We start from the raw sequence: 27,222 nt of genomic DNA, 5'->3' as shown, positions 1-27,222 counted from the left end.
GACTGTTCTTTCCTTCCAGTGAACCAGCATGGGAGGAGAACGGTGAGGAGAGGTTTGGGTGACCATTGTGCGTCATCTGTGAATGGATCAGGATGCGGGGATCTGCCTGCTGCCAGAGGCCTCTGTGCCCAGCAAATGCTGGTGCCATCATTAAAGTGTTCATCCTCCTCCTGTTCTGCAGACACGGTAAGGGGCTTGGCACTTGGGTCATTCGTCAGAGAAAGTTGCAGCTTTGGTGGGCATGGAAAAGAAGGAAGGAAGGAAGGGAGGAAGGGAGGAAGGGGCTTGGCTTGGGAGGGCCCCTTTGTATCCTCAGTTGTAAGCAGGTCTACTCGGGCGCAAGGTCCTCTGAGTAAGTGTGCCTAAAAATGCCATCTTGAACATAATAATAATAATAGTTACAGATAGGTAGCCGTGTTGGTCTGCCATAGTCAAAATAAAAAAAATTCCTTCCAGTAGCATCTTAAAGACCAACTAAGTTAGTTCTTGGTATGAGCTTTCGTGTGCATGCAAACTTCTTCAGATACACTGAAACAGAAGTTGCCAGATCCTTCTATATAGTGAGAAGGTGGGGAGGGGTATTACTCAGAAGGGTGGTGGGAATGGGAGATTGGCAGATAGCTGAGATGAGCCTGCTGACGACTCTTAACGACTGTAAAAGGTCTTACAGGAAAAGGCAAGGGGTGAGAAGGTGAGAAATGGCTTAGTCATGTATAATGAGATAAGAATCCAATGTCTTTGTTCATACCAGGTCTCTCCATGGTTTTAAGTTTGGTAATGTGTTGCAATTCAGCAGCTTCTCTTTCCAGTCTATACTTTGGGTGGCTTCCAACAAAACACTAAAATACAGTAGCCTACTAAACATTCAAAGCTTCTTCTAAACGTTTGGTAGTTATTTTTCTCTTTGACATCTGGTGGGAGGGCATTCCACAGGGCGGGCGCCACCACCAAGGAGGCCCTCTGCCTGGTTCCCTGTACTTGGCTTCTTGCAGCGAGGGAACCGCCAGAAGGCCCTCGGAGCTGGACCTCTATGTCCAGGCAGAACGATGGGGGTGGAGACGCTCCTTCAGGTATACTGGACCGAGGCCGTTCCCTGCTTCTCAATCCCAGAAGTCTGGTGGCGGGCTACAGCTGCTTAATGGTGAAAGAATATTACTCTGTACATGCCCAGAGATCACCCACCCAACCTCAGGCCAAACCATTGCCGTATTTCATGCTTAAGAACGTTACCACATCATTTCGTGTTTCATAGATGTAGAATACAATCCTGTGGCTGAAGAGGGGGAGTCTAACCTTGGGGAGGAGAGTTTGTTGTGTTTTTTTTGGTACTTTTCAGATTTATGCATTTCACTGATTTTACAATCATGTTGACATTTCAAAACTTCACTTCCTTCCCCCTCTTTCTGCAGTTCCTTAAATTTATTTTTAATATATTCTGCATATCCAAATTAACTTAATTTGCTCATATATTCATCTTCTTTAAATATATACTCCTATGAAACTGCAGGTTGTTACAATAATCCTGCCAATGTTTTTATCCATTTACAATTTATCTATAAATATCCAATAAACCATTTCCATTCTTTTATTAAAAAGTTTGTTTTCTTGGTTTCTTATTCTTCCGTTAAGCTTCGCCATTTCTGCATACAGTGGACGCTTGGGTTGTGAACGTGATCCGAGAGGGAGGCACATTTGCAACCCACAGCGTTCGCAACCTGCAACCCGCGTGTCTGCACACACGCGGATCGTGATTTGGTCTTCTGCGCATGCACAAAGCACGATTTAGCGCTTCTGTGCATGTGCAAGCGCTGAAACCTGGAAGTAACCATTCCAGTACTTCTGGGTTTGGCGTGATGTGCAACCCAAAACCGCGCAACCCGAAGCGTCTGTAACCCGAGGTATGACTGTATTCCACAAGTTTTTGTATCCATTCTTCCCTTGCTAGAACTACTTCTTCCTTCCGTTGTTGGACAAGTAACATTCTTGCTGCTGTAGTCGCATACATGAATTCTTTTTTCCTTTTTAAAGATGATCTTTATTGTTTTTTTACAATTACATACTATACATGTCAATTCAACGACATGAATAAGTTTCTATACAGTTAGGTAGTTCTGTCCCTGTAAATCCCAAGAGAAAAGCTTCTGGTTTTTCTTTTTGGTTTTTTTACAAACTTTATTTTTTATTTTTTTAAAATGATTTTTATTAGGTTTTCCAAAAACGAAAAAACTAAAGAAAAATAAACCAGACAACATAAAAGTGCAATACATAAAAAACTTAAATAAAACATTCTTTTCAACTATACATATTGCCAGCTTATCTACTTGTGTTATATCATGCCTTGACTTCCCTCCTTCCCAGTTTCGGTTTTCTTATTGTTTCTTATCTTTTGCAGTTTCTTCATAATATATATATATTCATTATATATTAGTTCCCAGAATCTTTTCATTCTCTCGCATGTCCACCACATATGATATGTCTCCTTCTTTGCTTTCACATTTCCAACAAGCCTTGTCTCCCGTTTTATACATTTTTACTAATTTAACTGGCGTAACATACCACCTGTACATCATTTTTTCTAGGTTCTCCCTTAGTGTGGAACATGCCGTAAATTTCATACCCTTATTCCATAAATTCACCCATTTATCATAATCTATATTATAACCCAGGTCAATTGCCCACTTTACCATCACCTCCTTAATTTCCTCATCTTTGGTGTCCCATTCCAGTAAAACATTATACATCTTCGATAAGAGTTTTGTTTTCCCTTCCAAAATTTCTGTTTGATGTTGAGATTTTATCTCACTAAATCCTAATTTTTTATCTTCGTTCCATCCAGCACATTTACTTGATGATATTGTATCCACCCTGTCAAATTATTTTTTAATTCCTCATATGTTTTAATTTTCCAGCCTCTCTCCGTTTTTACTAAAATTTCGTCATAAGTTAATCTTTTTGCTTCCATATTCAATTTTTTAATTGTTAGTATATCTATCAGTGAGATCCATCAGGGTATTTTCCTGTCTAATATTTTTTTATTCCCCCCCCCCCAAACTTCCTATAAGGCACCTCTAAAGATATGATTCAAGAAACCTTTATGAACCTTAACCTTATTGAGCCATAAATAAGAATGCCAGCCATATCTGTTGTTGAAACCTTCTAAGTCCAATAAATCCGTATTTTCTAATGTGACCCATTCTTTGATCCAACATAAACAGGATGCTTCATAATACAATTTTAGATTTGGAAACGTGAACCCCCCTCTTTCTTTCTGATCCGTTAACAGTTGAAATTTGATTCTTGGCCTCTTTCCCTGCCAGATGAATTTTGATAGTGTTTTTTGCCAATCATTAAATTGTGTTACTCCCTTAATTACTGGAATTGTTTGAAAAAGAAACAGCATCTTACAAACTTTATTTTAAACATCCATTTCATTTCATTTCCCAGTGAAATTGGGGAGGAGATTGTTGGCAGGTAGAGCGAAGAAGGTTGTGATGATGTGGCACTGATTTTCTTCTCCCCCCCTGCCCCCTCCATCGTGCAGCTGACTCACAGTGCAAGATCTTGCGCTGCAACTCCCAGTATCTGGCTGCCACAGAGAACCTGGACGACTCGGACGCGACGGCCGCTCGCTGCAACGCTTTGCGCGCCTACTCCAGCTGCACACGCCGGACGGCCCGCACCTGCCGCGGGAATCTGGCGTACCACTCTGCTGTGTACGGCATCGAAGACCTAATGATTCAGAACAACTGCTCCAGGGAAGGACCCACTTCCTTGCCCCAGCCGCCCCAGCCGCCACCAGACCACCAGGGCTTCGCGTCCCTGGACATCTGCGACTACGAGAAGAGCTTTGCCCGCAAGCACGGGCAGGCCCCCGCGTACCAGCACTGCGCCGCCTTTGGGGATCCCCACGTGCGCACCTTCAGGGACCAGTTCCACACCTGCCAAGTGGAGGGTTCCTGGCCGCTCCTGGACAACAACTACCTGTATGTGCAGGCCACCAGCTCTCCTGTCGTGAAAGGGTCAAATGCTACCGTCATCAGCAAGGTAACAACTAATACTTCGAAAAGCTGCTCATCAGCTTTTTGATTGGCTTGTGCCGGCGGTTCAAGAGGGCGATGTAGTCCCACAGTATCTATTGAGGGCATCATGTTGGGTCCCTAGTACAGTCCTACCTCGGGTTAAATATGCTTCAGGTTGAGCGTTTTCAGGTTACGCTCCGCAGCAACCCGGAAGTAACGGAACGCGTTACTTCCGGGTTTCGCCGCTCGTGTATGCACAGACGCCCAAAATGAAGTCATGCGCATGTGCAGAAGTGGTGAATCGCGACCCGTGCACACGAAGATGCACAGTTGCGGGTTGCATTCTACTCAGGATGTGAACGGGGCTCCGGAATGGATCCCGTTCGCAGCCAGAGGTACCACTGTAATAATAATAATAATAATAATAATAATAATAATAATAATAATAAAATAAATAAATAATAAATGTCTGGGTGGCTTTCAACAGAATCTGAAGGCAGCCCTGTTTAGGGAAGTTTTTTCCGTTTGATATTTTATTGTGTTTTTCTCTTGTTGGAAGCCGCCCAAAGTGGCAGGGTATGTATTTCTAATACAATACAATACAATACAATACAATACAATACAATACAATACAATACAATACAATACTACAATACAATACAATACAATACAATACAATACAATACAATACAATACTTGACATTAAAAACTTCCCAATACAGGCCTGCCTTCAGATGTCTTCAGAACGTTGTGTAGATGGGCCGGGTATAAATAGTAAATTATTATTATTGTTGTTGTTGTTACAGATAGGTAGCCGTGTTGGTCTGCCATAGTCAAAATAAAAAAATTCCTTCCTGTAGCACCTTAAAGACCAACTAAGTTAGTTCTTGGTATAAGCTTTCGTGTGCATGCACACTTCAGATACACACTGTGTATCTGAAGAAGTGTGCATGCACACGAAAGCTTATACCAAGAACTAACTTAGTTGGTCTTTAAGGTGCTACAGGAAGGAATTTTTTTATTTTTATTATTGTTGTTGTTATTATTATTATTATTATTGCCATCTGTTGGGAAAGCGTTCTACAAGGTGGGCATCACTGCTGAGAAAGCCTTCTGCCTGGTTCCCTGTAACCTCACATCTCCCAGTGAGGGAACCTCCAGAAGGCCCTCGGAGCTGGAGCTCAGTGTCCAGACTAAGTGATGGGGGTGGAGACGCTCCTTCAGGTATACGGGGCTGAGGCTGTTTAGGGCAGGGGTCAGCAACCTTTTTCAGCCACTGTCCCTCAGACCTTGTGGTGGGCCGGACTATATTTTGAAAAAAAAAATGAGCGAATTCCTATGCCCCACAAATAACCCAGAGATGCATTTAAAATAAAATCACACATTCTACTCATGTCAAAACACGCTGATCCCCGGACCGTCCACGGGCCGGATTGAGAAGGCGATTGGGCCGGATCCGGCCCCTGGGTCTTCGGTTGCCTACTCCTGGTTTAGGGCTTTGAAGGTCAGCACCAACACTTTGAATTGTGCTCTGAAACATCATGGGAGCCAACGTAGGTCTTTCAGGACCGGTGTTATGCGGTCCCAGTGGCTGCTCCCAGTCTCCAGCCTAGCTTCCACCTTCTGGATTAGTTGTAGTTTCTGAGTCACCTTCAAAGTTAGCCCCAGATACTTCCACCTTAATTCATAGCTTGAATCGGACTGGAAATCATCTGTAGCAGGAGTGGCTAACCAACGACCTTACACCATCTCCCAACCACCCCAACAGCCAGCATAGCCTATGGTCAGGGATGTTGGTAGTTGTGGTCCAGCAACAACTGGAGGACAGCAAGTTCTCCACCTGCAGGAGCACACTGGGATCCACGGGAAGTGTGATTTCCCATGCTTCCCTGGTCAAACAGTTGGCATGGGAGCCATTGGAAACCACAACTCCCATGGATCCCCGTGACGATGTAGATTGCAAGCCCTGCTTCCCCCAAAACAAAATTTGGGGACAGATCTGGTTAAAGACAAGCCAGTAAATTTGAAGAAGGCAAGACACTATCTGGGCTACTTCTGATAATAGAGGGATCCGGAAAAGTGGTGAGCAACTGTGAGGCAAGGGTGGGTTTGCACCCAGAAGCCAATTTCTTCCTGCTTTTGCTTCTCCAATACCTTCTGGTGGACAGCAGTCCTGCATCCTTCTTCAGAATAAACAGGTCTCGAGGGTCCTCAGATGCCTGGGGTTTCCCTTTTGCTGCGCTTTAAGCTTTCAAGTGCGGGTGGCGCTGTGGGTTAAACCACAGAGCCTAGGACTTGCCGATCAGAAGGTCAGTGGTTTGAATCCCCACGACGGGGTGAGCTCCTGTTGTTCGGTCCCTGCTCCTGCCCACCTAGCAGTTCGAAAGCACATCAAAGTGCAAGTAGATAAATAGGTACCACTCTGGCGGGAAGGTAAACGGCGTTTCCGTGCGCTGCTTTGGTTTGCCAGAAGCAGCTTAGTCATGCAGGCCACATGACCCGGAAGCTGTAGCCGGCTCCCTCGGCCAGTAAAGCGAGATGAATGCTGCAACCCCAGAGTCGGCCACGACTGGACCTAATGGTCAGGGGTCCCTTTACCTTTAAGCTTTTAAGATCTCTGTTCTTTTCAGCTCACCATCATTTTTAAGAACATGAAGGAGTGCATCGACGAGAAGGTCTACCAAGCGGAAATAGACAACCTGCCAGTGTCTTTTGTGGATGGTTCCGTGAATGGTGGAGCGAGGCCCGGGGGTAGCAGCCTGGTCATCTACGAGCGCACGCCTGGGCGCCATGTGGAGATCCGAGCAGCGCACGTTGGCACCACAATTGCCGTGCGCCAGACGGGCAGGCAGCTGTCCTTCTCCATCCGGGCGGCCGAGGAGGTGGCTCTCTCCTTCACGGACGAGCAAGATTTGCAGCTCTGCGTGGGAGGTTGCCCGCCCAGCCAGCGCATCTCTCGAAGCAAGGGCGACGGCAGCGGTGCCCTCGAGAAGGCCCGTCTGCTGTGCAAGGAGAAGCTGCCCGTTGAAGATGTCTACTTCCAGGCTTGTGTCTTTGACGTGGCGACTTCGGGGGATGCCAGCTTCATTCTGGCTGCCCGCGGGGCGCTGGAAGACGGCGAAGCGTACCACCCGGATGTCAAGAAACTCCACATCTTCCATACCGACAGGGCCATGCCCCCCTGCAGCTCGCCTCTCCTCATTTTCACGTCCGTCATTTTAGTCTGTCGCATGCACTTTTATTGGTGACTATTTATATTCTGTAATGCCAACGGATCAGGAGATGTGGCGGGCTTCTCATAAAGGCTTCAGCAAGCAAAGCCAGGGCCTTAGAAGAATTGAGGAGTGGGCTCCCCCAGCTCATGTTGGAATGTTGGTGCCCCTGGGAAAGCTCTCCCGCTAGTCCTTGCTATCCTCTTTGTGTCTTGCAGACCACCTCCTTAAGGCCTGGGTGCTTTGTGGCATCCTTTGGAGCATCCGTTGCCACTGGGATCCATGGGAATTCTAGTTTCCCATGGATCCCGGAATTAAATTTTTTTTGCACAGGATGCATGGGAAACTTCGGTTCCCATGCATTCCTGTGAAAGTGGCGATCATGAGCCCTGCTCTCCTGGAAACAAAATGTTGGCACCTCACTGGTTGAAACGCTGATGACTCTGAGGCTGAAGACAAGCAAGTGTGGAGTAGCAACTGATAAGTTTCAGGAACTGGGCTGAAACAATGAAAGTTGGACTCTCGGAGCATGTACCTTTTATTTTATTTTTTTAGGGAGGATGGGTTGGGAGAAACAGCAACAAGTGCTGGGCATCCTCAGGTAACCTTAGAAACCATGGCAATCTACCCAACACTGTAAGTTGTCATTCCTTGGAAACACTTCCTCCCAAAAAACAATTATGGGTTATTTAATTCCTTCTGAAAACTGGTGACCCATAGCTTGCTATGCAAATCTCTCTCACACAAATGCTGGTCACTTTAAGCCCCCCTCCCTGTGTCAGTGTTTTGGGTAAACTACTCTGGGCCTGAGTATCTGCCAGGAGTTATTCCTAACCAAACATGAAACCAGAAACTCCTCAAATATCGAAGGCAGGGGTGGGGCGCTTGTGGCCAATGGGATGTTGGTCTAACAGGATCTGGAGGGCAAGAGATATTCCCTGCAAGGGATACTTCGATGCCATAACTTGGAAGGCGTGGACCCTCAACTCATCAAGTCCCAAACGAACCCTGCCCTTCCCCCAAAGTCTGTCCGTTTGTTTTCAGGTAAATCCGATCACTTTGCATGATCCGGGATCTGGAGAGTGAGGTTTAATTGATGCACTGCGATGGTTCTGTTAAGGCTGGAGAGACAGCACTTCTTCAGAGAGCTGGGAGAATCTTATGGTTGACTTAAAGCATGTCAACGAAAAAGTTCGCATATTTAATATATTAAAGTTGATGACGTTTCGTTTGATAGTTGTATCGCTTAGTGGTCACCCTTTCCCACGGAGGCTGCTTGTGCGAGCCCCATGGAACGCTTGCTGTGGAGCAGTGCTTTAGTAGCTGATTTTAGAGTAACTGGTGTTCACTGTTGCCTAAGACCCCATTTAAACCACCCATTTAAAGCCCCACAATATCACTGCAAGCAGCCCTGGCTACACCTCGTGGGAGGTGTAGTTTGTTAAGATTGCTGAGAAGAGTTTGGAGACCTTCCCCTTGCGGAGCTACAATTCCCCGAGTTGTTTAACCACCAATCTCTCTCTCCATCGGTTACTGTGGGAATTGTAGCACTGGGAGGGGGCTAGGGGGTTGCCTAACAATTCCCAGCACGCTTAGCAAACTGCAGCTCCCAGGATTATTCGGCGGCAGTCGTGATATGATGCTTTGGATGGATGGTGGGAATGGGGCATAAATCTCTGGAGGCTGGAAAGGGCTGCTACAGCTTAAAGCTGTAGTACCTTCCCAGGTACTGAAAGGGGGGAATCTTACATTTCTCAGCACCAGAAAGGAAAACTCAGAGCGATGGGAAATGGAGGAGGGTCTGTGATGAACCAAGTCTCTGTTCTTCCCCTCCATGTCTCTGCCTCAGAAACCGGACTCGGTTCCCGTCAGTTTCAGCTTCTGAACTCCACGCATGCTGATCTGTATTGTTCTGCAAAGGGTTTGACATTAAAATAATTTAATTCTGAAGGCCTCGTCTCTCGTCGCGCTTTATTATTTATTTTACAGATTCATAAACTGCTTCACAGCCAGGAGCCATCAAAGTGGCATACGGTAAGATAAAATGAGATAAAGCACAAAAGATACAGACTCGAAAAACAAAATAATTTCTACACTTCTGCCATTACTATCTCATAAAACGACCGGGCCACAATTTTGGGGAAAGCACAGAGTGGAGGAAGGGGGGAGAGGGGAAAGTTTTCCACCTTCTCTTGTTTTCCTTTTTCTTTTGATTATGTATTTTGCGATTTTATGTTGTGATTTTATCTTGTGTACTGCCTTGAGACCTGTGGGTGTAGGGCAGGATACAAATAATAATAATAATAATAATAATAATAATAATAATAATAATAATAATAATAATAAATAAATAAATAAAAATAAATAGTGACACCAGGACTTGTGGACGTCCAATGAAGCTGAATGATGGAGGATTTGGGACTAGGAAATTAATGAACTTCTTCACACAACACATTGTTAAACTATGGAACTCCCTCCCACCAACTCCTGCAGTGATGACCACCAACTTGGATGGCTTTAAAAGAGTATTAGATAAAGTCCTGGAGGAGGAGAGGGCTATACTCTGCCTCCACTGTTTATATCTTCATTGCATTCAAATCCTCCAAGGAGTTCAAGGTGGCACAGCTGGCTCTCCTGTTCCTCAGTTAATAATAATAATAATAATAATAATAATAATAATAATAATAATAATAATAATAATAAATTATTTATACCCCGCCCATCTGGCTGGGCCTCCCCAGCCACTCTGGGCGGCTTTCAAGTAGTAAAATACAGTAGTCAATCAAGCATTCGAAGCTTCCCTAAACAGGGCTGCCTTCAGATGTCTTCTAAAAGTTTGGTAGTTGTTCTTCTCTTTGACATCTGGTGGGAGGGCTTTCCACAGGGCAGGTGCCACCACTGAGAAGGCCCTGTGCCTGGTTCCCTGTAACTTGGCTTCTCACAGTGAGGGAACCGCCAGAAGGCCCTCAGAGCTGGACATCAGTGTCCGGGCAGAACGATGGGGATGGAGATGCTCCTTCAGGTATACTGGGCTGTTTAGGGCTTTAAAGGTCAGCACCAACACTTTGAATTGTGCTCGGAAACGTACTGGGAGCCAATACCCTACAACAACGCTGCCAGGTATGTTAGGCTGTGTGGATGCCTGATTATCGCCTTCCAAAGCAACTCTTCTGAACTTAAAAATGGAAAGCGTAATGCTGGTGGTCAACAAAAGAGGTTTAAAGACTGTCTCAAGGCAAATCTAAAAAAATGTAGTATAAACACCAACAATTGGGCCTGCGAGTGCTCCAGTTGGAGAACAGCCTTGACCAAAGGTGTCATGGGCTTTGAAGACACTCGAACTCAGGACACAAGAGGAAGGCACGCTTGACAAATCCACACCTTGATCAACTCTCGCCTGGAAACCAATGTCCCCACTGTGGAAGGACGTGTGGATCCAGAACTGGCCTCCACAGTCACTGTTAAAACCGTGTTTATGGAAAACAATCTTACTCGGCTACGAGGGATCGTCGCCAAAGAAGAAGAAGAAGAACTGGAGTGAATTTTTTTATGTTATATGGACTTTGAAGGCGCTTGAACTCGGGATGCAAGGGAGAAATGTGCTAGGAGGAAGGCACACCTGGCAAATCCACACCGTGATCAACTCCTGCCTGGAAAACAATGTTCCCACTGTGGAAGGACATGTGGATCCAGAATTGGCCTCCACGGTCACTTACGGACTCATTGTTAAAACCATGTTTATGGAAGACAATCTTACTCGGCTATGAGGGATCGCCAAAGAAGAAGAAGTTAATACAACAAGCCTGCGAGGTAGGTTAGGCTGAGAGTCAGTGACTGCCTCAAGGTCACCCAGCGAGCTGCATGGCTGAGTTGAGATTCAAAGCCTCTGGGAAGTCTCTCCCAGGTTCCAGTTTGGTGCTGCAACCACAACACCAAACTGGAGGCATAAATACTGTACTTCTGAATACCAATTGCTGGCATGCCCCAGGAGCTGAATTTGCTGCGAGATTGAAGGCTTGTGCATTCGCCCTTTCTCCCCTTTGTGTGTTTGCGTGTGCGTGTTTTATATTACTATTATTTCCAGCCCTCTCCCGTTCTAACTCGGTTGACAGATTAATTTCTGACTTTGTTAAATCCAGAGAAATGAGACGTCTCCGCCACCAGGTGACCTTTGCTGAACAAATGTAGCAGCTTGAGAGGGCAATTTAGAAGCCCTGTTCAAACACGATATTTGGATATGATCAAGGCCTTTCGTGTGAAATTACAGATTTAACGCTCCCCTTGCTGCTAAATGGAATTCGGAGAAAAATATATCGCGCTGCGTTCGGGAGCTGCTCTGACAGGTGTCACCGGACATTTGTAATTACCCTGTCCCCGCCTCCATTGTGATATTGTGATCTGTTTTCGCACCGTATTTTGGGAGACAAAATGCATGGAGCTGGCGTTGGAGGAGGGCGGGCTTTATGGTGTTTCTGGGGAACCATAGATAATGTTGCAGAATGAAGAATGAAAAAGGATGACATGGAATTTCGGTCTTGTCAGTGTCAGAAACGCCAGAATGCAATAAGATACAGGGAGGGTTCTGGCAAGGACAGTGAAATGGGTTGAGTAAGTTGTATTTCATGGGTCTAAACCACAGAGCCTAGGACTTGCTGATCGGAAGGTCGGCGGTTCGAATCCCCACGACAGGGTGAGCTCCCGTTGCTCTGTCCCTGCTCCTGCCAACCCAGCAGTTCGAAACCATGTCAAGTGCAAGTAGATAAATAGGTACCGCTCCGACGGGAAGGTAAACGGCGTTTCCGTGCGCTGCTCTGGCTCGCCAGAAGCAGCTTAGTCCTGCTGGCCACATGACCCAGAAGCTGTACGCTGGCTCCCTCGGCCAATAAAGCGAGATGAGCGCCGCAACCCTAGAGTCGTCTGCGACTGGACTTAACTTTCAGGGGTCCTTTACCTTTACCTTTTTTAAAGTTGTATTTCAAGGACTGTGGTTGCATGAGAGATTGCTTTGAGGTTGAACAGCTAAGGTGATATATCTTTTGCCTCTACAGTCTGCGTCTTAATGGCACTGCTCTCGCAGAGTCTATGTCCAGTATTGCATTGCTGTATGACTGGTTGGAAATTTGGTGTTAGCCTCTGTACTTGGACGCCTTAAAGGGAGGTTCCCAGACAGTGAACATGAAAAAAACCACATACCTACGACATATTTTCTATTCTGGGATGAGTGTGGAATGCTTTTTAGGAAACAGTTTTATTCACTCAAAATGTGTAGCCTCCATATTTTTTTTAATGTAATGCGATCTACAGCTAAGTTTCCCAAACTGTGGTCCAAGGCCCATCAGTGATCCATGAGCTTTGTTTAGGTGGTCTCCAGTGTGTCTGTGAAGAAGAGTGGGCACAGTGTATCAAATCATCATAGAATTGTAGAATTGTAAAGTTGTGAGGGATCCACAAGGGTCATCTAGTCCAATCCAGGAATCTCAGCTAAAGCATCCAGGGGAATTGTCTATCCAAACTTGGCTGAAAAACCTCCAAGGGAGACTGTTTCACTGTTGGACAGCTCTTACTGTCATAAAGTTTTTCCGTATTGTCAGGGGTTCAGAAGCAGAGACGCAGAGAAGGGTGGAAACAGAGAGCGAGGGGGAGGAAGCCGAAGGGAGAATGAGTGATGATGACGACCCGAGATCTCCAAGCCTAAGCAGTGAGTCAGAGGACTCCCAAAAGGGAGCCCCAGTGAGCAGAGCAAGGGGGGAATCCGGGGGGACACCCCAGGAGGAAGGGAACAGAGGAGATTCAGAGAGCAGCAGCTGGAAGTCGGGACCCACGCTCATAACTGAGGGCGGCAGCAGCTGGAAGTCGGGACCCACGCTCAAGACTGAGAGCAGCAGGGAGGAAGGTAGCCAGGCATCGGGTTCCGGAGGCTGTCAGCAGGAGGGAGGGCACGAGTCAGGGGTGGTCACGCCCTCCTCAGAGAGCGAGGCAACGGTTAAGAGGAAAGTAGAGAGTTGGGCGCGCGCGCCAAGTTCAAATGCAGCGGAAGCTGGAGCAGTAAGCAGCCCGGAGAGTGAGCCAGGTCCTAAAGCCCGCCGCAAGGAGGCAGAAGGATCAGGGGGGTCAGCGTCAGAGGAGAGTAGAAGGGAGGAGGCCCAGGGGGGCAGAAGGACCCAGAGACGTAGGGAGAGGCGAAGGAGGTGGAGCAAGGCTAGGGTATTAAGCTGGTGTGCAAGAGGCGGGGACTCAGACGGGTCTTCGCCGACCTAGAGCAGAAGGTGTAGAGCTGCACGCTGCAGTTCGGAAATGAAACCTGTAACTCAATAAAGACTCTTTTAAAGTGGACGCTGTGTGGCGTGGTCCTATGTGAGCTGGGACCTGGTAGCAGCTCTGACAGTAAGACCCGTCTCATCAAAGCTTCAGAAACCTGAAACCTCGCAGCGGGAGCAGAAGCCGCTAGGGGAGGAAGAGGGGTGTCTGTAAGCGAGCTCACAAAGGTTAGCAAGATGACGGAAGAACAGAGGATCTCCGCGCTGCAAGAGGCAGTGACCCAGTTGTCCTCAGAGGTATTGGCTTCCAAGAAACGGGAGGAGGAGACTACAGCCGCCTACAGAGACCTACACGCCAGGTTTGAAATGCTTGTTAAGCAAGGGCAACCGGGACCCAGACCGGAGGGCGTGGGATTGGCACGGAGAGCAGGAGGGCTTGTGGCTCACTTCGATGGGACTTTGCAACAGTACCCTAATTTTAGAGCAGACGTAATGTGCGCACTGCAACTGCTGGCAAAAGACTTTAGAGATGAGGAAGAGAAGGTGGGGTTCATATTGTCCCATTTGCATGGGGATGCCAAAGCCTGGCTGCGCAATTTGTGGAGGGATAAAGATCCGGCGCTTCAGAATGCAGATGCCTTTATCAAAGCGATGGATGCGTGTTTTTTGTCTACTATTGATGTGGATCTTGCCAGACGGGAGATTCATGGACTAAAACAAGGGAGGGCGAGCGTCCGGCAGTATCACGCCCGATTTTTTGCGCTGGTCAGTGCTTTAGAATGGGATCGGGATTCGCCCCCTGTCAGAGACCTCTTCTGGGAGGGTCTAAGTTCTGCGGTTAAGGATGAAATTGCAAGGGGGGAGAGGCCCCGAAGCACGCAGGAGGTGGTCCAAAGGGCGCTGACTGTGGGGGTGAGGCTGGAAGAACGTCCATGGTGCAGAGATGAAGGACGTGGAGGGCGCGAAGCAGCGAGAAGTTTCTCTTTCGTTCCGAGGGAAGCAGCGCGTGCGCAATCCACACCTCCGCCAGGAGGGGGAGGGGAACCGATGGAGGTTGGAGGTGCAAGGGCTCAGTCAGCAGCCAGAGCCCTAGCACCGGCAGCAGTGAAAGCGAAGCCTCCTAGAGGGAACAGGAAGTGTTACATCTGCGAGGATCCAGGCCATTTGGCGAAGGAGTGTCCCCGGAGGCTCCACAAGCACACTGCAGCCTCAGCAATGGTGACTGCAGCAACGCAGCAAGGAGAACCACAGCAGGGAAACGACGATGTCTGGCTGGAGACGGAGGCACTGGGGCCCAGCCAGACGCATCTGTGAAGCAGTCCCCAGCAATCTTGCAACCCACGGATCCCCTCCCACCCAAACCAGTAGTGCAGCTCACAGCATCTCTCCAGCTACCCGACGGCGTCACTATCGAAGTGCCGCTTTCTGTGGATTCTGGAAGCAACGCAGACTTTATAGCGCAGAGCTTTGTGGAGCAGCACGCTATACAGCTATTGCCTGCCACTCTGCCCCTGCAAGTCGTCACAGTGGATGGCAGAGAGTTGCTAGGGGGGCAGGTGGTGAAGCAGACGCCACCGATGGTGATGCGCCTTGGCAACCACAGGGAAGTCATCAGTTTTAATGTCACCCAACTGTCGGACACGCCCATTGTGTTGGGCATGAGTTGGCTGGACAGGCACAGTCCGACACTGGCTTGGTACCAGAGACAACTGATCTTCGGCTCCTCTTATTGCGCAGAACACTGCATCCTGCCCCGACGGGAGGGAGAGGAGGAGGAATCACAACTGCAGTTGGGAACGTTGCAAGCGGTCCCCCACAAATACGCGAGCTTTTTGGAGGTCTTCTGCGAGAAGGAGGCGGACAATCTACCCCCTCACCGGCCATATGACTGCAGGATTGACCTCCTACCGGGGGCGACGCTGCCGAAGGGGCGGCTATACTCCATGTCTGAAGATGAAATGCAGGAACTCAAACAGTTCATCGAGCATAATCTGGAGCGTGGCTTCATCAGAGAGTCCAAGGCAGTGGGGGGCAGTCCCGTTTTCTTCGTGAAAAAGAAAGACACGCCCCAAAAAAGACTAGTTGTGGACTACCGCCTTTTGAACCAGATGACCAAACCGTCTGATTACCCCATGCCCAGGATTGACGACCTCCTCGCGACGGTGCGCAAGGGACGCGTGTTCACCAAGTTGGACCTGCGAGGGGCGTACAATCTCATCCGCATGCGGGAGGGCGATGAGTGGAAGACGGCCATGTTCACACCGCTGGGCACCTACGAATACAGAGTTATGCCCTTTGGATTACAAAATGGCTCTCACTGTTTTCAAGCTTTTATGCATCACGTGTTGGAGGGACTCCTCTACAAGACATGCGTCTGCTTCCTGGATGACATCCTGATTTTCTCTGACTCGCAGCAAGCTCACGACCGAGACGTGAGGGAGGTGCTCAGCAGGTTGCAACAACATAGACTGTACGCCAAGCTGGAGAAGTGCCAGTTCGACACGACGGAGGTGGATTTCCTGGGATACAAGTTGTCGGACAAGGGGATAGCCATGGACAGCACCAAGGTTCGTGCGGTATTGGATTGGAAAAGCCCGCGCAACCGGAAGGAGGTCCAGCGGTTTGTCGGCTTCGCCAACTTCTATCGCAAGTTTATCAAGGGGTTCGCGATGCAGACGGCAGCAATTACGGACACGCTCAGCTCCAAAAAAAAGAAATTCATCTGGACGGAGCAGGCGGAACAGTCCTTTCAAGCGCTCAAGCATCTCTTCGCATCGGAGAAGCAACTGCTGCATATCGACCCCAGTAAGCCGTTGAGGGTAGAGACAGACGCGTCAGACAGAGCCGTGGGAGCTGTCCTGCTGCAGCGAGACCCGCAGGGGGTGTGGCGGCCGGGAGCGTTCTACTCCAGAAAGCTCAGCAAGTCGGAGCAGAACTACACCATCTGGGACAGGGAGTTGCTGGCCATTCATGCAGCTTTCAAGGCGTGGAGGCACTTCCTAATAGGCGCCAAGCACACGGTGCAGGTCTGCACGGACCACAAGAATCTGGAGCACTGGCGCACGGCTCAGTTCCTGAACCAGAGGCAGATACGTTGGGCGGAGTTCTTTGCTGACTTCAATTTCCGAATAGAGTACGTCCCAGGCGACACCAACATCATGGCGGATGCACTGTCCCGAAAACCGCAATACCTAGAAGAGGTGACGCCAGCGGCGGCCATGCACATCTTCGCACCGACGGCGTGGGCGTGTGCCTCAGCTACAGTAGACCTGGATGCGGTGCGACGTGCATTGCGGGACGACTCATTCGCGCAAGACAAGATGGCGGAACTGCTCAGAGGCACGGCTACCACGGACGAGTTCCAGGTGCGGGACGGCTTGCTCCTACGCAAAGGGGCTGTCTATGTACCAGGAGACGACCTTCGCGCCAAGGTACTGCAACAGTTGCACGACGCACCCACGGCCGGTCACTTTGGCACAGAGAAAACGATGGAATTAGTCGCGAGAGACTTCTGGTGGCCCAGGCTGAGAGGAGAGGTCGCGGACTACGTCGCGAGGTGCGACACCTGCCAGAGGGCCAAGCCGGTACACAGACCACCGGCGGGACTGTTAGAACCGCTGCAAACACCGTTTGAACCGTGGGAGAGGGTGGCCCTGGACTTTGTGACGGATTTACCCAGCTCGAGAGGCAAGACAGCTGTGCTAGTGGTGGTGGACTTGTTCACCAAGATGGCACATTTCATTCCGTGTGCGAAGGTGGCCACGGCGGAACAAACCGCCAAACTGTTCATAGATCACGTGTTCAAAGTGCATGGCCTGCCACGGTCTATCCTGTCCGACCGCGGACGCCAGTTCATCTCGTCTTTCTGGCAGAAGCTGATGGGTTTTCTAAATGTCAAGGTCAATCTGACATCAGCAAGACACCCGCAGACCAACGGGCAAGCAGAGAGGGTCAATGCCATCATGCAGCAGTACCTGAGATGCTATGCCAATCAACAGCCTGCGACGTGGGTGGATTACCTGCCGCTAGCCGAGTTCGCTTACAACAACACGAAGCACGTGTCCACAGGAGTGACGCCGTTCTTTGCCAACAATGGGAGGAATCCCAGAACCTTCCCGGGACTGGAGAGAGTGGGGGAAGGAGAACCACAGACGGCGGACGCGTTCGCGTCAGAGCTGCAGGCGGTCCACGATCAACTCAGACGGCAGCTGGAGCTAGCTAAGCACGCCTACAAGGTGCAAGCTGACAAGCACAGGCGGGTTGGCGAAGTGATCCAAGTGGGAGACTGGGTCTGGTTGGCAGCCCACGCAGTGCCGACCAGGTCGCTTGCCAAGAAGAAGTTGGGGCACAAGCAGATCGGTCCGTACCAAGTCGAAGCGCAGATCAACCCGGTAGCCTTCCGACTGGCGCTGCCGGAGGGTTCCAGAATGCATCCGGTGTTCCACAGGTCGGTGCTCACTCCCTACAAAGCACCTCACAGGTTCCAGGAGCCAGGGACGGCGCCAAGTCCGCTCCGGGAACGGACGGAGACGCGGGAGGTGAAGCACCAGGACCACATCAACGAGGTCACGGAGATTTTGGACTCCAGATGGGGGGAAGAGGGAGTCGAATACCTCTTAGCCAGAGAGGGCACCCGGGCCAGCGCCAATAGCTGGGTACCAGACTACGCTTTGGAGGAACCCCTGCTCAAGGACGAGTTTCATGCCCTCTTCCCACACAAACCCATGCCAGCGAGCTTCTTCGACGACTGGTTGTTCACACCCACACTTTCTTCCAGCACGTTCCATGGATTCGACTCAGAAGGGGAACCCGCACGGAGCACCCGTTCCCCAGAAGGTTCACCGGCAGGTTCGGCATCAGGCAACTCGTATTGGTGGGACGATCGACCAGAGGAGCGATGGCGCAGGAAGTGGCTGGAGATGCCAGGTCGAGCGACCGACGCAGAGACTGACATGGACGTGTTCGGGGAGGACCTCGGGTTCGAGCACGGCGGTACAGAGATGGAAGAGCAACAAGTCAACGTCGACGACCGCGAGGGGGAAGACTCGGAGGTCTTCAGTTGGCGGCCACCCACGGGGAGCGACCTGTATCCAGCATTCCCTCCCATGATGATGGAGCGCCCAGCACCCACACCTGACAGCGGGGAGGGGGGAAGGGGGGGCTTCGAGGGGGGGATGGATGTCAGGGGTTCAGAAGCAGAGACGCAGAGAAGGGTGGAAACAGAGAGCGAGGGGGAGGAAGCCGAAGGGAGAATGAGTGATGATGACGACCCGAGATCTCCAAGCCTAAGCAGTGAGTCAGAGGACTCCCAAAAGGGAGCCCCAGTGAGCAGAGCAAGGGGGGAATCCGGGGGGACACCCCAGGAGGAAGGGAACAGAGGAGATTCAGAGAGCAGCAGCTGGAAGTCGGGACCCACGCTCATAACTGAGGGCGGCAGCAGCTGGAAGTCGGGACCCACGCTCAAGACTGAGAGCAGCAGGGAGGAAGGTAGCCAGGCATCGGGTTCCGGAGGCTGTCAGCAGGAGGGAGGGCACGAGTCAGGGGTGGTCACGCCCTCCTCAGAGAGCGAGGCAACGGTTAAGAGGAAAGTAGAGAGTTGGGCGCGCGCGCCAAGTTCAAATGCAGCGGAAGCTGGAGCAGTAAGCAGCCCGGAGAGTGAGCCAGGTCCTAAAGCCCGCCGCAAGGAGGCAGAAGGATCAGGGGGGTCAGCGTCAGAGGAGAGTAGAAGGGAGGAGGCCCAGGGGGGCAGAAGGACCCAGAGACGTAGGGAGAGGCGAAGGAGGTGGAGCAAGGCTAGGGTATTAAGCTGGTGTGCAAGAGGCGGGGACTCAGACGGGTCTTCGCCGACCTAGAGCAGAAGGTGTAGAGCTGCACGCTGCAGTTCGGAAATGAAACCTGTAACTCAATAAAGACTCTTTTAAAGTGGACGCTGTGTGGCGTGGTCCTATGTGAGCTGGGACCTGGTAGCAGCTCTGACACGTATGTTTCGTTGGAATCTCCTTTCTTGTAACTTGAAGCCATGGGTTCGAATCCTACCCTCCAAAGCTGGAGAAAACAAGCTTGCTCCATCTCCCATGTGTCAGCTCATAAGTTATTTCAAGATGGCTCTCCTATCTCACCCCAGTCTCCTCTTTTCCAGCCTAAACATACCGTAAATTTCGCTGTATAACACACAGATTTTTTCTCCTAAAAAGTAAGGGGAAATGTCTGTGCGTGTTATTGAGCGAATGTGTGGTCCCTGGAGCTGACTCGCTGGAGCGCAGGGGCAAAAATAGGCAAAAATCGGGCAAAAATAAGATCGGGCGGGCGGGCGGAGGGAAGGCGGAAGCTGCTGCTTTCCTGCATTCTGCCTCAGGGTCTTACTGCCCACCCGCTTCTGTTGCTGCGTTTGCTCAAACTCAACAAAGAGCAGGGAATCCCCTGCCCTCCTTGTCCCTTCTGTGTTTTTCCTTCCCTCCCCATTTAAAACGTGGTGACAAAGCATGGATCCACATGGATCCTCAGGATTTTTGCATTGGGGCACCCCAAATTCACCATCAGATCACATAGCATGTCCATAGCTACATCTTGCACCAAAAAAACCACGCACCCACTGTTGCCTAGGGTCGCAGTGGTGCAAAAACGTGGTTACAAAGCATGGATCCACAGGATCTTTGCACTGGGTCACCCCAAATTCACCATTAGATAACATAGCATGTCCATGGCTACAGCCTACACGAAAAAAATTCACGCACCCACTGTTGCCTAGGGTCGCAGTGGTGCAAAAACGTGGTTACAAAGCATGGATTCACATGGATCCTCAGGATTTTTGCATTGGGCTACTCCAAACTCACTGTCAGATCACATGTCTGTGGCCACAGCATGAACTACAAAAATCATACATCCACTGTTTCATTTAGAATTTTTTTTCTTGTTTTCCTCCTCTAAAAACTACGTGCGTGTTATGGTCTGGTGCGTGTTATAGAGCGAAAAATACGGTACTCAGCTCCTTCAACCGTTCCTTATCAGGCTTGGTTTCCAGACTCTTGGTTCATTTTTTTACCCATTGGGTTCCTTTTTAACTTTCATCTTTACTTATTATTATTTTATATTCCACGGAGTTCAAATCGCAATGCAATAAAATCCTATGCAAGAAATGAAATAAAGAATAACGATGTGATTAAAACCAGGCACGCAATGCCCGCCCACCCCTCGCAAGAATTTGAGCGTTTCGTGTGGCAGTTCCCACACTTCGGAACCCCCTGCTTATTGAGAGCAAGCAGGCAACTCTTTCTGGTGCCCACTGAAAACATTCTTGTCAAGGTAAGCCCAGATGCCTAGAAAACGGAGGCAATTTTCATCTGCTTTAGCGTTTTGACTTTTGTATGTTTTAAAGTAGAATTGAAAAGTCTTTTCTTGGTTCAGTTGTTTTATCTTTTTGTAAACCGCTTTGAGGTTTTTCTTAACAATCAAGTGGCGTATACATTTTTATGACATGAATAATGAAATCGCAGTGCCGCAGGTAGGTGGAAGCGGAGCCCAGCGCATTCCCAGCTGACTCCACATAAATGTTACAGAACAGCGGCAATTCTGTTAGTGGTAGGAGAAGAAAACACACCTCGATTGCTTGCAAACTTTTCCGAGCCGGCTGCTGCAAGCCTGGCTTATTCCTATATCGTTCCAGCCAGATTTTTCCATTTATGGGGGGGGGAAGGGGGAGAGGAGGGGGAGCCACTTAATTAAACATATTCTGAAGCCCACAGCTGTATAATTTTTTCGGTTGTTATTTAATTGCCTGAAATAAACCCCCTTTTGTGCATGTTGGTAATAAGCTATTTGCTTTGAGAAACGAAGCGCTCTGGCAGATGGCAGCAAGGAGCTTCTGGCTGGGAGACAGTCGGATTTTTTTTATTTTTTAAATTAAAAAGAGAGAGAGTTGGAAACATTATGTCACCAAACTACTGTTGCCAGGTATCCTGAGAGCAGCAGACCTTTGGAGCCATCGGAGATGGGAGTGGCCTGGTGGGGCATCGCCTAGGCCAGGGGTCAGCAAACTTTTTCAGCAGGGGGCCGGTCCACTGTCCCTCAGACCTTGTGGGGGGCCAGACTATTTTTTTTTTGGGGGGGAATGAACAAATTCCTATGCCCACAAATAACCCAGAGATGCATTTTAAATAAAAGGACACATTCTGCTCATGTAAAAACATGCTGATTCCCGGACCGTCTGTGGGGCTGGATTTAGAAGGCAATTGGGCCAGATCCAGCCCCTGGGCTTTGTTTGCCTACCCATGGCCTAGGCAGCCTTAAAGAAACTTTGGGACTCATTGCCCTTGTTATGTACTGAGTTGAATAGGATCCAAAATGCAGCAGTCTGATTGGTCCTTGAACAATAGGATTCAGAATGCAGCAGTCTGATTGGTCCTTGAACAATAGGATTCAGAATGCAGCAGTCTGATTGGTCCTTGAACAATAGGATTCAGAATGCAGCAGTCTGATTGGTCCTTGAACAATAGGATTCAGAATGCAGTAGTCTGATTAGTGCTAGAACAATAGGATCCAGAATGCAGCAGTCTGATTGGTCCACAGGAGCCACCCAATCCAGCTCCAGGTGGAAGTGAATCCGCAACCTGATTGGCCTACAGGAGAATCCCGGAATTAGCCAATCATGTGGGGCCCATTGTGTAAATAATGGATATAAAGCAGACATTGTAGGGATATTCCATTCCCCCTCACCACTATGAGCTGAATAAAGAGCATGAAATCCACTCTCGACTCTGAGTATATTTCAGCCCTCTCAAAGGAAAGCTGTGCCAAGGAAAAGCTCTGGGCAAATCCCAGTCTCTGAGCGGAGCAAGATTCCAGGCGTTCCAGGCTCTCGCTTGGGGTTGATGTTTTCCTTTGGGAATAAGGCACAGCAGAGACTGTGGAGTCTAATTTAGTTTTAGATTTATTTACACACATATACAACCTGAGCCTATGATGGAGGGTCTCGTTTCTTCCATACCTGCAGCCTTGCATCCCAGCCAAAAGCAAACGCTTTTTGCCTTCAGGATCCGGCCCGCGGACTGTCCGTGGATCGGCGTGGGGATTCTGATCGTTTGGGCTGGGGCATTTCTCTCCCTCACACGCATCACGGTGGCGCCTCCTCCCTCCCTCCCTCCCTCCTCCTGGCTTCTCCCTGCCCTGCCTAGAGGAGGAAGGGGGCTGGGCTGAGCTGGCTGAGCGCCATTTTGAGCAGCCCCTCTCTGGAGCTAGCCCTTTCGCACCGCTCATCTTCCCTTCACCACCACCGCTGCCCTGGTGCTCCTGTGGGCCAGAGAGCGGAGCGGATGTGCTCGCTCTGCTTACCCACGAGAAGCGATGAACAGGAATATTAATTGTGTGAATAAGTGTCACCTATGTGCTGTATGGGTTGCATAGAATCATAGAATCATAGAATCATAGAGTTGGAAGAGACCACAAGGGCCATCGAGTCCAACCCCCTGCCAAGCAGGAAACACCATCAGAGCACTCCTGACATATGGTTGTCAAGCCTCTGCTTAAAGACCTCCAAAGTAGGAGACTCCACCACACTCCTTGGCAGCAAATTCCACTGTCGAACAGCTCTTACTGTCAGGAAGTTCTTCCTAATGTTTAGGTGGAATCTTCTTTCTTGTAGTTTGGATCCATTGCTCCGTGTCCGCTTCTCTGGAGCAGCAGAAAACAACCTTTCTCCCTCCTCTATGTGACATCCTTTTATATATTTGAACATGGCTATCATATCACCCCTTAACCTCCTCTTCTCCAGGCTAAACATGCCCAGCTCCCTTAGCCGTTCCTCATAAGGCATCGTTTCCAGGCCTTTGACCATTTTGGTTGCCCTCCTCTGGACACGTTCCAGTTTGTCAGTGTCCTTCTTGAATTGTGGTGCCCAGAACTGGACACAGTACTCCAGGTGTGGTCTGACCAGAGCAGAATACAGTGGCACTATTACTTCCCTTGATCTAGATGCTATACTCCTATTGATGCAGCCCAGAATTGCATTGGCTTTTTTAGCTGCCACGTCACACTGTTGGCTCATGTCAAGTTTGTGGTCAACCAAGACTCCTAGATCCTTTTCACATTGATACGGACTGAGGGGGGGTGCCTATTCCCCCCCTTCTTTTGGCTGTCCGAGGCGATGACCTCAGGGGTGCCATCGCACACCCACCCTCGAACCCCCTTCACCGTTGCACAAGCACCACACTTTTCCCAGACCTTTTCCCGAGCGAAATAAGCTCGAATATATATATATTCCCTATCCTTTCCTATGCCTATCTGCGCTCCATACTTAGAATGAGTAGACCGAGTGTTTCTCTTCTCCGCTTATTCCTATGGCCGCGCTTTGGCCAATCACAGCCATGCATTCGTCCTGCAGAAGCTAGCTCAGGGAGCTCTTGCACGCCTCATTTAACCTCCTGACGAGCTGCTGACGGCCCCCCACGGCGAGAACAATAGAACCGAAACTCCCGACCTCGTAAAACTGTCAAACCCTTGTTACAATGTATCCATTTCTACAAGAATGGATACATTCTGCTTCCGCTTTTGATCTAGACTACGGAACAGGTTGAAAGTTATCAGAACCTTTCAAAATTCATATAAAATCAACCACAGCTCCAATTTTCTTGCTCTTGGTGTCATTCGACTCAGTTTCCCCAGGACTCCATGATGCTGCCCGACTCCATAATCCTCGAGACGGCAAGTCACGTACACAGGAACTCTTTAATCCCGTCAGATCGTCCTGCCCAGCCCTTTCCCCGGGCAATACCAGGTGGCAGACGATGCATATCTCTGACCCATTGTCTTGCCGCCACCGGTACTCAATAAATGTGTATCTATGTATATTTCCCGCTTTGCATATCCCCCCTCCCTCATCCGAAAATGTTAATTAATGTAATCCCACCTTTTCATAATGTATTCATGACGTGTAAAGTATATTCATGATGTAACTTGTGAAACCCAACCTTCCTATAATGTATTCATGACGTTTTCTCGCACTGTGTTATGGGACTTGGAGGGAACTTTTAAAAGTTTATGTCGCCCCATTCTCGGGGTTCAATCTCGCTTTGAACCTATTGCGCAATAAACTTGGATCTTCGCATTTTGCTCCTGCGTCCGGCTGAGCTTCCTTTTCTTCCGCTAGAATCCACGGACTTGGTCCGACTGGCTGGGTGGCAGGGTAAATACGCACCCGGATTTTCCGTAACAGCTTGGCGCCCAACGTGGGGCCAGCGGTTCTCCCGGGTTGCTGACCGGAGGCCCCGAATTCTTCAGCCGGCTGCGGGCCAATTTGCCCGAGAAGACCCTTTTGGACCTCCGGCCATCTCCCGGGCGGTAATCGGGAGCCCCAGGAGTTCAGCCGGGGAGCAAAAGGGATCCAGCCGGCTCATTCATCGGTCCTGGGATCGGATCGACGTGGAAGACGCGTGAGTATAGGAAAATCCAGTGCACTGGTGGGACGGGGTGGAAGTCTCCTGGCAACTGAATTCTCTGCCCTCCTCTCTATCGTACCTTCTTGCCTTTCTCTTGGTCCAGTCAGTGAGAGAGACCGTGGACCGCTGCTCGACCCGAAAGGGGGGTTCTGAGCTCTATCTCTTTATCTAAACCCTCCAGCCAGCCGCACCAATTGGGAGCCCGAAGGGTAAGACGGAGAGACCCGACTTGAAAGATAGCCGACTCTCCGCAAACGGGCAACCCAGTTGAAAGCAAGGGGTTGGAGCTCTCTTTCCGATCTTCCCGAGCGTCCTTTCTAGGGGGCAGGAAGTGGTCTTGCTTTCTATCCCAATCCCAGCCGCACCGGTCGGGCTACATACCACGTGTACTGTAAGCCCGCTTCCGAAAGCAAGGGGGATTTTCGACCCAAACCTCTGTCCAGGGACCACCCGATCTGGCACCGCACGACTAAAGATCATTCCTTTTACAAGTCCTTGTCGAATAGCCCTAGACCCACAAATCCTTATCGACCCCCTCCTCTTTCCTCTTTCCTATCTAGACACGCGTGAGATATACTATGGGTACCCAGGCTTCCAAACACGAGCGGACTCACTCTGGGAGGAAGGCTTCCCGGAAGCCATCCCGTTCCCAGAAGGATCCTGACTCTCCTCTTCAATTCGTCATCGCATGTTGGAAGTCGATTCCTGGCCACAAATTGTTATCTAAGGAAAAACTAGAGGACCTCTGCTCCGAAACCTGGCCCGCCAGGACTGCCTCCGCCAAACCCGAACTGCGGTGGCCACCGGGGGGTTCGTTTAATGAAGAACGCTTGAACCACCTAAGGAAAGCCCTGATAGAAGAAAAACCCCGCCAGTTAGAATACCTGGCCACCTTTGAGGCAGTAAGGAGAATGCTCCAAGCCCCAAAGGGAGCAACCTCTTACCAACTGCCTATATTAAATCCCGGGCGACTGCCAATGCCCCCCCTTACGAAGATGATGATGTACGACAGACCCTGGTCCCCTTTTACTATCAAGGACCACCGCCGCAAGCCCCGACATCCAGCGACAGCGACTCAAGTAGTGGGGAGGAAACGGGGGAGGAGAATGAGGCACAAGACACTGAAAATAGAAGGGTCACACGACTACAAGCGAGAAAGGACAAGGGGGGCGCCAAACAAGTTAAAAACCCCGGACAAGCTAAAACTAAAACCCCCTCCTCTACTCACCACAACACCATTGAGGACTCTACCCAAGTCGGGAATAAACCCGCTCCCACGGAACCTCACGGCTCCGAAAAGGGGACCCTGGGCCGCGATAAAGAGACTCCGGGGACTTCTGACCAAGTAAGCTCCACCGTGAGTTCTACTGCGGTCCAGATGCCCTTAAGGGCCCTGCCCATTCCCCCTCTCGAACCTGATGGGCCCCCGCGGATGGTTTACACGCATCAACCCTTCTATACCTCAGACCTGGTAACTTGGTCAAATCAGATGCCCTCACTGAGGGACGACCCGGACAAATGCCACCGCCAGGTCAGCGCTATCTTCTCCACACACAATCCAACCTGGCCCGATGTCCACGTCCTTCTGAATGCCCTCTTCAACGAGGCGGAGAAAGCGGACATTCTAACTAAAGCCGGGGAAGCCATAGAGCTGCCGGACTACCAAAGGGGACGGCCTCAGGGATTGCAGGCGCTCACAGCACAATGTCTCAGAGTAGAACCGGAATGGGACTATAATACCACTAATGGTATTTGGTGCCTAAACCTATTTAAAAAGGCCATTTTGGACGGTGTAAAGGCCGCCGGACAACGCACCGTTAATTGGACCAAAGTCCAGTCGGTCATGCAGGGACCAAATGAACACCCGTCCGATTATTACACTAGATTGGTCTCTGCCATTAAAACATGGGGAGGAATAGACCCCGAAAACCCACAACATGAAGTAATCGTTAAAGGGTTCTTCAAAGATCAGGCTTGCCCAGATATCAGGAAAGCTCTGAATCTCCAAATTGGATACGATGGAAAGAGCGTAAGTGAAATCTTGTCCATCGCAAAATCTGTCTACAACTCTCGGGATGAAAGAAAGAAGAAGGAAACGAAGCCCGAGGTCGAACAAATACTAGCCTTAAGCATGGAAACTGCCTATGGTCCTAATCGAGGCAGGGGACTCCCTCGAGGAAAGGGAATCCGTGGAGGAGGAACCCCAAATCCCTATAGGCAGTGGGGACCGGGGACTGGAGGATGCTATTACTGCCAGGAAGAGGGACACATAAAAAGATTCTGCCCCTACCTAAATGCGACACCC

At 49.8% G+C, this 27,222-nt stretch overlaps 1 protein-coding gene across 1 annotated transcript; it reads left to right on the top strand.

Annotated features, from left to right (window-relative positions):
- The first annotated feature begins 19 nt into the window (after positions 1-19).
- LOC309536221 (hemojuvelin-like) lies at positions 20-9,181 on the top strand. Its single transcript, XM_082230224.1, has 3 exons — positions 20-186; positions 3,542-4,044; positions 6,650-9,181. Exons 1-3 carry the CDS (start codon positions 93-95, stop codon positions 7,265-7,267), a joined length of 1,215 nt encoding a protein of 404 aa, XP_082086350.1. The 5' UTR covers positions 20-92; the 3' UTR covers positions 7,268-9,181.
- Positions 9,182-27,222: the final 18,041 nt, after the last annotated feature.

Source organism: Podarcis vaucheri (genome assembly GCF_965113315.1).
Source record: "Podarcis vaucheri genome assembly, chromosome: 1".
Taxonomy (NCBI): Eukaryota; Metazoa; Chordata; class Lepidosauria; order Squamata; family Lacertidae; genus Podarcis; species Podarcis vaucheri.
The sequence above is the reverse complement of the archived record's forward strand: the minus strand, read 5'-3'. Positions and strand labels throughout refer to the sequence as shown.

Excerpts from the sequence above, each read along its gene's own strand:
- LOC309536221 (XM_082230224.1), top strand. The coding sequence starts at position 93 with ATGCGGGGATCTGCCTGCTGCCAGAGGCCTCTGTGCCCAGCAAATGCT. Across the intron at positions 187-3,541 it reads CCTCCTGTTCTGCAGACACG|CTGACTCACAGTGCAAGATC; the intron begins GTAAGGGGCTTG and ends TCCATCGTGCAG. Across the intron at positions 4,045-6,649 it reads ATGCTACCGTCATCAGCAAG|CTCACCATCATTTTTAAGAA; the intron begins GTAACAACTAAT and ends TGTTCTTTTCAG.